Source organism: Salvelinus sp. IW2-2015, linkage group LG27 (assembly GCF_002910315.2).
Source record: "Salvelinus sp. IW2-2015 linkage group LG27, ASM291031v2, whole genome shotgun sequence".
NCBI lineage: Eukaryota > Metazoa > Chordata > Actinopteri > Salmoniformes > Salmonidae > Salvelinus > Salvelinus sp. IW2-2015.
The window spans coordinates 16,456,035-16,470,748 of record NC_036867.1 but is presented as its reverse complement, the minus strand read 5'-3'; the positions used below and the strand labels follow the sequence as shown (position 1 = coordinate 16,470,748).

The 14,714-nt window shown below is 42.7% G+C and overlaps 1 protein-coding gene across 1 annotated transcript in view; it reads right to left on the bottom strand.

The window, feature by feature from the left end:
* malrd1 (MAM and LDL receptor class A domain containing 1) overlaps nt 1-5,882 on the bottom strand; it is a 118,782-nt gene extending 112,900 nt beyond the window's left edge. Inside the window, exons 1-4 of the mRNA XM_070435448.1 lie at nt 5,569-5,882; nt 3,557-3,691; nt 3,278-3,366; nt 3,018-3,179 (exon numbers count right to left, since the gene is read on the bottom strand). Of these exons, the coding sequence (XP_070291549.1) occupies nt 3,018-3,179; nt 3,278-3,366; nt 3,557-3,691; nt 5,569-5,743 (561 nt within the window). The 5' untranslated portion in view covers nt 5,744-5,882. The remainder of the gene's footprint in view (nt 1-3,017; nt 3,180-3,277; nt 3,367-3,556; nt 3,692-5,568) is intronic.
* Between the last annotated feature and the right edge of the window lie 8,832 nt (nt 5,883-14,714).

Sequence of the window (14,714 nt, the reverse complement as noted above, 5' to 3'; positions counted from 1 at the left end):
GCCTGTCTTAACTGATGGTGCTTTCACCTCTAGGATAATATCCGCTCTAGGACAGGAATTACTTGAAATAGGTGGGGCATCTTCCTCTGAGGTGGGCCTTTAAGATGATGGTGGTTGTAATAGATGTCCCTTTCCATTCAAATGGCGGGTGCACCATTCGGACGCACCATTCGGACGCTGGACATATTTTGAGGTGCATGAACGTGCGCAGGTAACCTACTTAATCTACTTTTGAAGTGATTTGTTTGACAACCAGATAAAAACATTATGACTGGTTGTGTTAATGACACATTAAAAGGTAATACATTTTTACAGTTAAATGATGTGTCTTTACTATAAAAGGCCATATAGGAGGTCCCATGAAAAAGAGACTCCCGAATGTCACGGTATAATTTGCACTCTGGATGGCACTTTCCAGTGGATTTACTGCTGTAGGCTAATACCCTTATATAAAATCCTGACCTTGAATGCAAGCACTGTAACAAGACTTTTGGAATCGATTTATGATTTATTTGAAGAGGAAAAGTTAAGGGGTGGCCAAACCTATGCTGAAGCATTTCATGTGTTGAACCGTCATAATTATATAGAACAAAAATCCACCTTCCATCGATTAAGGTGCAAAATGTTATTGCCCCCCTCAACTGGGTCTGTGCCCCACCTTGGCCACCCTATTCAAAAATGTTCTGGACATGCCACTGTGTATGTGTGGTGTTCATGCACACTTGTGTCCACCAGTGTGTACGGTTAATAGTGCACTTAGCTAAGGCATCTTAGGACTGTGTTCATCTGACCAAACCTTTATCTCTCTTTCCTGTCTCTGCTATCAGCCTAATTCGCCATTGTTCTGTTCAAAGTCCACAGGCTACATCTTCCACAGTGGAGGTTTACAACTCATCTGATTAGGACTGATTTATGACTACATGAATCAATGGCTTGTGTCATACCCACATCAGCATTATGCTATGACTCAACATTTCATATTTCTGTCAACAAGAGACTGATGCATGTTGCATATCACCCTCATTCTGATGGATAGATCATTGGACAGATTCCAATTCCAAGTCACTGTATCGATATAATTCAAAACTCTAATTTCATCAAACTGAATCCTCTGACATGTACTGTATGGTCGGAAAATGAATTTGCGTCTCAAAGTGAAACTGAGCGTCAGCATACATGCAGAGTTGACCTCTATTACATGAAATCATTTCAGCCATTTTGGAGCTGTGGAGATGTGGAGCTGGATAGTCCCAGTAGCAGGTGGTCGAGACAAAGACAGAGAGAGGGGTAACAGAAGGGGTGAGGGACCAGACTACAGGGCTGTGAGACCCGGTCTGTGTCTGTAGAGCAGAGGAGGACACTATTAGTAGGTTTCAGCTCAGTCCAGATGGCTAGAGTAGAGTCTATTTGGGTCAGAACAATCTCAGAGGCTCTGGACCCCAATTTTATGCTACACGCTATGCCTGACAGCTTTATGCCTCAACGCTCAAAAATGACAATACATGCAAAACCCACAAACAGGGACAGGGGGATACCTAGTCAGTTATACAACTGAATGCCTTCAACTGAAATGCGTCTTCCGCATTTAGCCCAAACCCTCTGAATCAGAGAGGTGCGGGGGGCTGCCATAATCGACATCCATGTCTTCGGCGCCTGGGGAACAGTGGGTTAACTGCCTTGCTCAGATGCAGAAAGACAGATTTTTACCTTGGCAGCTCGGGGATTCGACAAGATAGTTAGCTCTTGATCTGTGATGTCTGCAATCCAATTGATGGTTGCATGTACACTATATATATATACAAAAGTATGTGGACACCACTTCACACCCGTTGCTGACAGGTATAAAATTGAGCACACCGCCATGCAATCTCCATAGACAAACATTGTCAGTAAAATGTCCTTACTGAAGAGCTCAGTGACTTTCAACGTGGCACTGTCATAGGATGCCACCTTTTCAACAAGTCAGTTCGTCAAATTTCTTAGAGTTGTTAGAGTTGAAAGTGCTGTTATTGTCAAGTGAAAACATCTAGGAGCAACAATGGCTCAGCTGCGATGTGGTAGGACACACAAGCTCACAGAAAGGGACCGGCAACACTCACTACCAAGTTCCAAACTGCCTCTGGAAGCAACGTCAGCACAAGAACTGTTAGTCGGGAGTTTCATGAAATGGGTTTCCATGGTCGTGCAGCCGCACACAAGCCTTAGGTCACCTTGCGCAATGTCAAGCGTTGGCTGGAGTGGTGTAAAGCTCGCCACCATTGGACTCTGGAGCAGTGGAAATGCGTTCTCTGGAGTGATGAATCACACTTCACCATCTGGCAGTCCAACGGATCAATCTGGGTTTGGTGGATGCCAGGAGAACGCTACCTGCTCAAATGCGTAGTGCCAACTGTAAAGTTTGGTGAAGGAGAAATAATGGTCTGGGGCTGTTTTTCATGGTTTGGGCTAGGTCCCTTAGTTCCAGTGAAGGGAAATCTTAACTACAGCATACAATGACATTCTAGATGATTCTGTGTTTCCAACTTTGTGGCAACAGATTGGGGAAGGCCCTTTCCTGTTTCAGCATGACAATGCCCCATATGCACAAAGCGAGGTCGATACAGAAATGGTTTGTCGAGATCGGTGTGGAAGTACTTGACTGGCCTGCACAGAGCCCTGACCTCAAACCCATCGAAGACCTTTGGGATGAATTGGAATGCTGACTGCGAGCCAGGCCTAATCGCCCAACATCAGTGCCCAACCTCACTAATGCTCTTGTGGCTGAAAGAAAGCAAGTCCCCGCAGCAATGTTCCAACATCTAGTGGAAAGTCTTTCCAGAAGAGTGGAGGCTGTTATAGCAGCAAAGGGAGGACCAACTCCATATTAATGCCCATGATTTTGGAATGAGATGTTCGACTAGCAGGTGTCCACATACTTTAGTCATGCAGCCTATGACCTACCAAACTGTACAGCCAGTAACTGTATGGTTTGTGATTGTGAATGACAGGTGAAAGTTGTGAGGCAGGTTGATACAGACCTGGAATTGGTGAGCACTGGTGAAAGGTATCACTGTCCGTAGCCATGTGTGTGCCTGTGTTTTTGACCGGTTCCACACCGAGTGGCTCCAACCTAGTGGGTATTTTTGGGTCAGGACCTGTAAAGACCCACTCTCCACCCCCACATGGTGATAGAAGGTCACCTGTAGAGGGGAGGACATTTGGCAAGTCAGTAAAGGAGGGTGACAGCCAGTTAACACAATGGCAGGATTAACCGGGTCTTATTAAAGGTGTGTTTTACCCAGCATGTCTTTGAGGGCAGGAACACAGGACTCCTCAAGTAAGCCCGTGCTGTCTCTCCTGTCACAGGCCACAGAGCCAGGTAATGAGCTGGAGGAGCGAGAGAGAGAGTGTGAGAGAGAGAGAGAGAGAGAAAAGAACTAGACAGAATCTTATAAAATGTACAATGTTCTTGAGTGCTTGTGTATTTGGAGTTGGCAAATCTGTGCATCATGTTCCAGAATGGCCCAAATCATTTACCAAAGTAGCTTCTGAAATTCTGAGTTCATCAATGCGGTACCTGATTGGTTGTTGTGGTCGTGTTTGGGTCCGGTGGTGTTGAACCCTGTTCTTCTGGTCCATCCTAAGTGTGTTTCAGAGCTGGGTAACAGGTCACAGAACCCCTGCTCAAAGTCACACCTAGTGTATCCAGAACCTTCACCCCAAAAAAATATTATAACCACCCAAGAACATTCATAAACACAGAACACAGCAGGTCGGCCAGTGGACATCGTGAGTTTGTGTCCCAAATGGTACCCTATTCCCTATATACTGTAGTTCACTACTTTTGACCACAGCCCTATGGACTACATAGTAGTTTAAGAGCCCTCTGAGGTGCAGTGTTCCACTGTAGGTTGTATTGTAGGCATTATGAAGAACCATTTGTTTAGCAGATCTGCTTATGCTCCCTAAAGTGCTACTTTACGGCCCTATGTCAAAACTGCGGTGTTGGCCTCCCGAGTGGCGCAGTGCACTGCATCGAGGTTGCTAGCTGTGCTACTAGAGATCCTGGTTTGAGTCCAGGCTCTGTCGCAGCCGGCAGCGACCAGGAGACGCATGGGGCGGCGCACAATTGGCCCAGCGTCGTCCGGGTTAGGGGAGGGTTTGGCCGGCAGGGATATCCTTGTCCCATCTCGTTCTAGTGACTACCGTGGCGGGCCGGGCGCATGCAGGCTGACACGGTCGCCAGGTGTACGGTGTTTCCTCCGACACATTGGTGTGGCTGGCTTCTGGGTTAAGCAGGCATTGTGTCAAGAAGCAGTGCGGCTTGGTTGAGTCGTGTTTCGGAGGACGCAGTGCTCTCGACCTTCGCCTCTCCCGAGTCTGTATGGCAGTTGCAGCGATGAGACAAGACTGTAACTACCAATTGGATATCAAGAAATTGGGGAGAAAAAGGTGTAACGGTAAAAAAAAATGAAATGCTGTGTTAATATATATTTTTATTTGGAGTTAACATACTACTTAGGGTCAAGTGAGGGAACCTTGTGAATAAAACTCAGGGAGAGGTGGTTTATGAGAGAGCTATAGGTCAAGCTAAATGGCTGTACCTATCCAAAGCATCTCTAAATACATAGGATGTGTTTCAAATGGCAACCTATTCTCTATGTAGTGCACTACTATGGGCCATGGTCAAAAGTAATACACTATATAGGGGACTAGGGTGCCATTTGGGACTCAGCCATATTGGAATGCATGGAGCTGAAGCAGTGGAGGACAGGTTCCATAAGTATTAATCTGTCTCTCTTTACTAGGGCTACTCTAGGTAGTCATGTGGTTCGCCAGCCTAGGTGTTAGAACATGTGTATGTGGTAAACATTCTGTGCATTTCCATTGGTGCAAAACACAGGAAATCTCCTCATTTGAATACACATCTCTCCCCCATTTCATGTGACCATATAATGGGAATTCTTTATATATATATATATTCCATAAACATGAACCTGTTTATAGGTCTACTGTGAAATAGGGTCTATCTATGTGATGAACACTTTAAGAATTTAAATTGCTCTGAGATAGAGGTGATAGGTATTCTAGGTTTCTAGGAATGAGGTGTGGAAAACCTTCTCGTGTTTTTCATATCTGAAGGGACAAATATCGTCAAAAATATAATCAAAGACCTCTTCAAAAATCTCTTCAGCTCACAGTTAAAATTATTTTTTGGACAGTGCCATGTTCTCTTCTGTAGGACTGCATTTAGATTGAGCAAACTGAACACAGGGTCTGATTCTCATAATGTAGTGTTGTTTGGTTTGGTGAGACAGTCATGACACAGCACATACAATCTCTGATCAAATCATCTTTAGCTGTGTCCCCTCAAAGATGGAGGCTACTTTTACATGTTATGTAGGTTTTACGCATAATCTAAGAACGTTTCATCTAATCACACAATTCCAAATTTACATACACACATCCCCTAATTAGTGGTTTATTCTTTGGTCGAATAATCAATGATTCAACAGTAGTCTGTAATCAACAATAAAGGAAAGACAAACTATTAATGTAAATCACTGACTCACTGAGCTGTATACTCACAATTTCTCTCATCGCTGCCATCCCCACAGTAGTCAGTGAAGTCACACACATGGTCCTCAGACACACACCAGCCCTGTTCACATGTAAACTCTCCTGGCCAGCAGGTCCCAGCACACACAGAGACACAGAGCAGAGAGCAGGCCAGCAGGCACAGAGGCCTCCGCAGTAAAGTCATCAGGTATGTTATTCCAATACTCAGGCTAGTTCGTAATCACACGCTCACCCTTCACTTCCATAAAACCATGTTATTTTTACAAAAGAACGAGTAAGATACACGACAAAGGTAATGCCTCGCGAGTCACAGTTTACTGAGATTGACAGCGAACGCGTTTTCCAGCTGTTGTTCCTGGTCAATAAATGGCTTTTATGACTGTTACTCATTGGCCTGTGTGTGTGTACCTGAGTCTGGGACTGTAAGGCTGTCCCTGTGGTTGTAATAAAAGCATTACAGAATGTAAGTAGTCAAATGTATACCTCTCAACAATGTGTTTTTCAAGCTCTAGTCATTTGCATAGAATGTTTTGTATTTATTGCGCTGTCAGTGCAATTGAAGACCACTAGCCATAATCTACATTTGTCTTTTCGCAGACACTCTTATCCAGAGTGACTCACAGGAGCAATTTGGGTTAAGTGCCTTGCTAAAGGGCACATCGGCAGTGTTTTCACCTAGTTGGCTCAAGGATTTGAATAAGTGACTGGCCCAAAACCCTTAACCACTAGGCTACTTGCCACCCTAGTCTAGAAAGTACACTTTACGTTGTGGGGTCCAGGTAAGGACATTTACCACAAACCAATTATACGTCTAAGGGCTTTGTAGCACAACACAGGAGAGAGATTAACTCTCCATGGAAATATGAACTACGTGCAAGAGGACCATTAGTTCTGCCCGACAGGGCCACTCGTACTTACAAATGTATGTTCAAACATAATTTCATTTCACATGAATCAATAAGTAAAGGATATCATTCAGATGTACGCGCGGCAGACGGCTACACGGGGCCAGGAGCCCAAATGAAATCAACGCTGGGACAAGAGGGACGATCAACAGCTCGCTGGAACTAAGAATGACACCATGTTCCACAAATATAGTGCACTACTTTTGACTAGATCTCTTGCCAAAAGTAGTGCACTATATAGGGCAGAGGTGTCAAACTCATTCCGTGTAACACAGTTGGTAGAGCATGGTGCTTGTAATGCCAGGGTACTGGGTTTGATTCCCGGGACCACCCATATGTAAAATGTCCACATGGACCTAAAGCACAACGTGCCTTGTTCTGTATCACATTCCAATGATAAAACTGTGGGGGACAAAAATGCCATTTCAGAATGACCCCCCGTCCCCAGTGAAAGTTGCCAATGACAGCAAAACAGCTTGACAGAATTCTTTGCCAATTTTGCAGGAAGAAACTCAGAATGACAATACAGTGTAGCGGAGGTGTCTCATCTAAGCATATTTCATTGACATCATCAGCAGAAGTCATTAACTGCCCCAACGAGCCAAGGAGCTCATTTACAGTAAGTAAAGTTGGACTTCATCAATGGATACATTTAACTACAAGCATTCAGTGTTCATATTCGTAGACACGATGTCATGTATCCTCTATGCAAAACACCAATTGGCCGTTAACCTGAATGCATTCTATTCAGGTGGGTTGGCGTAGACTGGGGGTTAGTTACCTTCATTCTCCTCCAGTGCATCTTCGCACAGATTAATGCACTGACGACGTGTCTTAAAATTCGTAATGTGCTTTCAAGTGTATTCTTCTGTAGAAAATGAGAAACTTTGAGGTGAAGCAATTGATGAAATCAACAAAAGGTTGATTAAACCATAACACGGGTTTCCTCCACACGCTCTCTTGTCAGGCCAGCATCTGGAAATTGAGTCCAGGTATCTTTCCCTTCCCTCCATCCCTCTCTCTTCCTCCCTCTCTTTTCCAGCTTATGAATTTGTAACTCCCGTGAATCAATTAACCTTCACAAGCAAGAGAGAGGTCAACTTGGTAGGTCAACCATAAAAAAAATACATATAATTTAGGTCCACAGGGCTGGGGGAACCACTGCAACCATTTGTCAAAGTATGGCAACAATCTTCTTTGCCCAGTGTCTGGTATATATTAAAGCCTAGGTATGATTGAATTCTCATTTGCAACCAGTCTGTTAAGGATGTTAGCACAGGCACCTTTGACCTTTGTTCCTGTCATCGAGTATGTCCCAAATGTAACCCTATCCCTATATGAAGAGTTTATTTCCAAAATGCTACCTCCACATTTGTGTTTTTTCCACCCGAAATGATTTCTTATGGGTACCTTCATGTGTGTGTAAAATAAAATATGACTGTTCTCAGATTTAATTCATATATTTTAGGGTGTGTATTAAAATGTTTTTTGAAAAACACTACACATCCATTGTTTAGCTGGAATGGAATGTTCGTGTAATATATATTTTACTATATGTGGTTATCTCACCTAGCTATTTTAAGATTAATGCACTAACTGTAAGTCGCACTGGATAAGAGCATCTGCTAACTGACAAAAATGTCAAAAGCACATGTTTTACATACATAGCTCATTACTCTATTGATTAATACAAATTTAATTGAAAGAGCGTGGACAACCCTTCAAATTAGTGGATTCGGCTCTTTCAGCCACACCCGTTGCTGACAGGTGTATAAAATTGAGCAAATAGCCATGCAATCTCCATAGACAAACATTGGCAGTAGAATGGCCCGTACTGAAGAGCTAAGTGACTTGGAACGTGGCACCATCATAGGATGCCACCTTTCCGGCAAGTCAGTCTGTCAAATTTCTGCCCTGCTAGAGCTGCCCAGGTCAACTGTACAGTGCCTTCGGAAAGTATTCAGACCTCTTGACTTTTTTCATATTTTGTTACGTTACAACCTTATTCTAAAATTGATTTTTTTTAAAAGTAATCCTCAGAAATCTACACACAATACCCCATAACGACAGAGCGAAAATAGGTTTGACATTTTTGAAAATGTATTAAAAATAAAAAACTGAAATATCTCATTTGCATAAGTATTCAGACCCTATGAAACTCGAAATTGAGCTCAGGTACATCCTGTTTCCATTGATCATCGTTGAGATGTTTCTACAACTTGATTGGAGTCGACCTGTTGTAAATTCAATTGATTGGAAAGGCACACACCAGTCTATATAAGGTCCCACAGTTGACAGTGCATGTCAGAACAAAAACCAAGCCATACGGTCGAAGGAATTGACAGGATTGTGTCGAGGCACAGATCTGGGGAAGTTTATCAAAAAATGTCTGCAGCATTGAGCAGAACTAAGCAATCAGTGTCAAACTGAGCAATCGGGGGAGAAGGGCCTTGGTTAGGGAGGTGACCAAGAACCTGATGGTCACTCTGACAGAGCTCTATAGTTCCTCTGTTGAGATGGGAGAACCTTCCAGAAGGACCACCATCTCTGCAGCACTCCACCAATCAGGCCTTTATGGCAGTGGTGTAAAGAACTTAATTAAGTCAAAATACTTTAAAGTACTACTTAAGTAGTTTTTGGGGGTATCTGTACTTTACTATATATATTTTTGACAACTTTTACTTCACTACATTCCTAAAGGAAATAAGGTACTTTTTACTCCATACATTTTCCCTGACACCCAAAAGTACTCATTACATTTGGAATGTTTAGCAGGACAGGGAAATGGTCCAATTTATGCATTCATAAAGTAAACATCCCTGGTTATCCCTACTGCCTCTGATCTGGCGGACTCACTAAACACACATGCTTCATTTGTAAATTATGTCTGAGTGTTGGAGATAGCCTCTGGCTATCCGTAAATTAAAAACGAATTATTAATATTTTACTTTTGATACTTCAGTATATTAAAAACCAAACACTTTTTACTTTTACTCAAGTACTATTTTACTGGGTGACTTTCACTTTTACTTGAGTCCTTTTCTGTTCAGGTATCTTTACTTTTACTCAAGTATGACAATACGGTACTTTTTCCCACCACTGCTTTATGGTAGAGTGGCCAGACGGAAGCCACTCCTCAGTTAAAGGCACATGACAGCCCGCTTGGAGTTTGCCAAAAGGCACCTAAAGACTCTCAGAAGATGAGAAATAAGACTCTCTGGTTTGATGAAACCAAGAATGAACTCTTTGGCCTGAATGCCAAGCATCACATTATGAGGAAATCTGGCACCATCCCTACAGTGAAGCATGGTGGTGGAATCATCATGTTGTGGGGATGTTTTTCAGCGGCAGGGACTGGGAGACTAGTCAGGATCAAGGCAAAGATGAACGGAGCAAAGTACAGCGAGATCCTTGATGAAAGCCTGCTCCAGAGCGCTCAGTACCTTAGACTGGGATGAAAGGTTCACCTTCCAACAGGACAATGACCCTAAGCACACAGCCAAGACAATGCGGGAGTGGCAAGTGGACAAGTCCCTGAATGTCCTTGAGTGGCCCAGCCAGAGCCCGGAATTTATCCCGATCTAACATCTCTGAAGAGACCTGAAAATAGCTGTGCAGCAACACTCCCCATCCAACCTGACAGAGCTTGAGAGAATCTGCAGAGAAGAATGGGAGAAACTCCCCAAATACAGATGTGCCAAGCTTGTAGATTCATACCCAAGAAGACTCGAGGCTGTAATCGCTGCCAAAGGTGCTTCAACAAAGTACTGAGTAAATGTGATATCAGTTTTTTTTTTATTATACATTTGCTAAAATTTCTAAAAAACTGTTTTTCCTTTGTCATTATGGGGTATTGTGTGTAGATTGATGAGGGGGAAAAACGATTTCATCCATTGTAGAATAAGGCTGTAACGTAACAAAATGTGGAAAAAGTCAAGGGGTCTGAATACTTTCCCAAGGCACCGTCAGTGCTGTTATTGTGAAGTGGTAACGTCTAGGAGCAACAATGGCTCAGCCGCGAAGTAGTAGGCCACAAGCTCATAGAAAAGGACCGCCAAGCGCTGAAGCGCAGAGCACGTAACAATCGTCTGTCCTCGGTTGCAACACTCACTACTGAGTTCCAAACTGCCTCTGGAAGCAACGTCGGCACAAAAACTGTTCGTCAGGAGCTTCATGAAATGGGTTTCCATGGCCAAGCAGCCGCACACAAGCCTAACATCACCACGCTCAATGCCAAGCTTCGGTTGGAGTGGTGTAAAGCTCACCGCGATTGGACTCTGGAGCAGTGGAAATGCGTTCTCTGGAGTGATGAATCATGCTTCACCATCTGGCAGTCCAACAGACAAATCTGGGTTTGGTGGACGCCAGGAGAACGCTACCTACCTAAATCCATACTGCCAACTGTAAAGTTTGGGGGAGGAGGATTAATGGTATGGGGTTGTTTTTCATGGTTCGGGCTAGAGCCCTAAATTCCAGTGAAGTGAAATCTTAACGCTACAGCATACAATGACATTCTAGAAGATTCTGTGCTTCCAACTTTGTGGCAACAGTTTGGGGAAGGCCCTTTCCTGTTTCAGCATGACAATGCCCCTATGCACAAAGCGAGGTCCATACAGAAATGGTTTGTCAAAATCGGTGTGGAAGTTCTTGACTGGCCTGCCCAGAGCCCTGACCTCAACCCCAACAAACAACTTTGGGATGAATTGGAATGCCGACTGCGAGCCAGGCCTAATTGCCCAACATCCGTACCCGACCTCACTAATGCTCTTGTGGCTGACCGGAAGCAAGTCCCCACATGAATATTATATACTTTTGGCTATTTATTGTATATTGTATCGTTTGTACAGTTCTTTATTACAAATGTAATTATTTGTTACATTTGACTGTCATATTCTTTTGGCCATGCATTGTATATTGTATCGTTTGTACAGTTCTTTATTACAAATGTAGTTATTTGTTACATTTGACTGTCTACTTATACTTATTTATCTGAGAGAGGTGGATATATAGCATTTTGCTAAAAAAAACTGATTGTATCTCTGAAATTAAACCATCAAGTGATAGATTTCAAACAAATACGTCTATCATTGAACAACCCCATGCCATGATTAGGATAGTGAAAAACACACCAATCTCTTTCATAAATTCTTTAACCTTTCTAGGACACACGTTCCGCTAGCGGCACCCCTGAGAACATTCCGCTGAAAAGGCAGCGCGGGAAATTAAAAAATATATTTTTTAAATATGTAACTTTCACACATTAACAAGTCAAATACAGCAAATGAAAGATAAACATCTTGTTAATCTACCCATCGTGTCCGATTTAAAAAATAAAAAAAATGCTTCGCCGCCAAGTCCAAAAAACACAGCCATTTTCCCAGCCAAAGATAGGAGTCACAAAAAGCAGAAATAGAGATAATTAATCACTAACATTTGATGATCTTCATCAGATGACACTCATAGGACATCATGTTACACAATACATGTATGTTTTGTTCGATAATGTGCATATTTATATCCCAAAATCTCAGTTTACATTGGCGCCATGTTCAGAAATGCCTCCAAAATATCCGGAGAAATTGCAGAGAGCCACATCAAATAACAGAAATACTCATCATAAACTTTGATGAAAGATACATGTGTTACATAGAATTAAAGATACACTTGTTCTTAATGCAACCGCTGTGTCAGATTTCAAAAAAACTTTACGGAAAAAGCAAACCATGCAATAATCTGAGACGGCGCTCAGATATAAACAACATTTCTCCGACATGTTGGAGTCAACAGAAATACAAAATTACATGATAAATATTCCCTTACCTTTGATGATCTTCATCAGAATGCACTCCCAGGAATCCTAGATCCACAATAAATTGTTGTTTTGTTCGATAATGTCCATTATTTATGTCCAAGTAGCTACTTTTGTTAGCACCTTTAGTACGCATATCCAAAACGCTCGTGCAGGTCCAGGCGAACTTCGGACGAAAACTTCAAAAGGTTATATTACAGGTCGAATAAACTTGTCAAACTAAGTATAGAATCAATCTTTAGGYTGTTGTTATCATAAATKTTCAATAACGTTCCAACCSGAGAATTKKTTTGTGTCRATAGAAGTAATGGAARGCAAGTCGATATCATGTGGAKTGCGCAWGACCAGGACCTGGCACTCTGCCAGACCACTGACTCAAACAGCTCCCATCRGGCTCAACATCACAGTAGAAGCTTCATTCAACGTTCTACAGACTGTTGACATCTAGTGGAAGGCGTAGGAAGTGCAAACAGATCCATATTCCACTGGGATTTCAATAGGCGATGAGTTGAATATCGACCAGCCTCAGAATTCTCACTTCCTGTTTGGATTTTTTCTCAGGTTTTTGCCTGCCATATGAGTTCTGTTATACTCACAGACATCATTCAAACAGTTTTAGAAACTTCAGAGTGTTTTATAATAATATGCATATATTAGCATCTGGGACAGAGTAGGAGGCAGTTCACTCTGGGCACGCTATTCATCCAAAGTGAAAATGCTGCCCCCTATCCCTAAAAAGTTTTAAACCACAAAATCAAATTTACCAACATTTCTGAATATGGATATATAGATTTTTGGAAAGGAACTTCCTAAAGTGCACACCTTTTTGTGGGGAAAAGGGTGCCATTTGGGATGTACCCATCCTCTGTAATGGCATGCCAGTTAAATAGTGGTGAGTCCATAAACAGAAATCACATGAATACGGGTGCACAATAGTGTATGAGGGACAGACAAGGTAGGCCTGGCTACAACATACACACATCGATATATGAAACTTTAAAATCATACCTACAAGAGAACTCACAACATGAAAATAGTGGCAAAATAATACCGATATACAGACAAAGACATGGGTGAAAACACACCAGAGCCCTGAAAAACGCTGGCCTTGCAAAAGGCTCTAAAATGTCCATTGCCGTTCTCCTGAACCACTGGACCAACATTGCCATTCAGCAGATGCAGGGAAACTGATTACTGTGTCTGTTGAGCCAACTACACAACAGTTCACAGAGAAATTCATATTTATGGGCAACAAAGGAGAAGGGGAAAACAGACCAAAGCTAAGTCCTGTTGACTCTTCATTCGTCTTCATAATAACTTTTTCCATCCTGCTGCCTTTAGACAGCCTGTTAATTAGAATGTATTAAAAGGGAAGAGCGTTCGCATTCCGTTTCCACTCCGTTTGTTTTGGAGATGGTGCATTATTCACTGCTTTGATGTCATTGCTTCTTTTACCCCGACTAAGTCCCGGGATGATTCCCAAATCGCACCCTATTCCCTATATAGTGCACTATTTTTGATCAGAGACCTATGGGCCCAGGTCAAAAGTAGTGCACTGTAAACGAGGTGCCATTTGAGACGCACACCAGTTATTTATGGCAGGCTGAAGTGAACTCATCATGTGAGAGGGTTGTTTCATCTTCACACCTACAGACAACGGCTGTAAGAGCGGCCCTTCTCTTTTGGCACTTTAACTCTCTGATCAAGGGAAAGGTGCCTGGAGCACTGCTCAATGTATTGTATACTTCTATGTGCAGCAGCAATCATGCCCTAATTTTTATACCGTAAATCTAAAATATAATAACTGGAGAGATGTGATAAGTGCAAAAGAGCACCAACTCTTCAGGTAGAATCTGCTGGGAGGTGAAAACCTTGGCTACACTGTGGACCAACTGAGCCTTATGAATTCCATCTGTCTGCCAGTGGTCCATGTTATATTCTCACAGCCGTCACTGTCCGTAGGACTCTGTTCAAAAGTATAGTAACTAAAGGGCATAGGGTGCCATTTAGGACACACCCATAGTGTATGAGTCAGAGGTGTTTGCTACGAATTAAAAAATGTGTCAACAGCCAAGCTATTCAGCTTAAGATTCCTCTCCCATGCATGACGTCCCTGGGTTTATGGTTTCGGGAAATTGTAAAAATATGAATAATCCTGCTCTAATTCCACTAATTAGCAATTCATTCGTTTGCAACACACACCCATAAAATGTTGATTTTGGCCATACAACAAAGCGAGCCACATTTATTAATGTGCCTAAACAGGAACCTGCTCATAATTTGTGAGAAGCAAAGAGGACAAATAGGTTCTGGCTCCAGCAGATACCTTCTCATGCCACAGACTCTGTGTGACATACGAGATGAGACAGGATGTCGAATGGTGTCAGATAGGATGGTGCGTTACCGCCACCAACAGCATGGGTGGTTAAATTACATTTAAA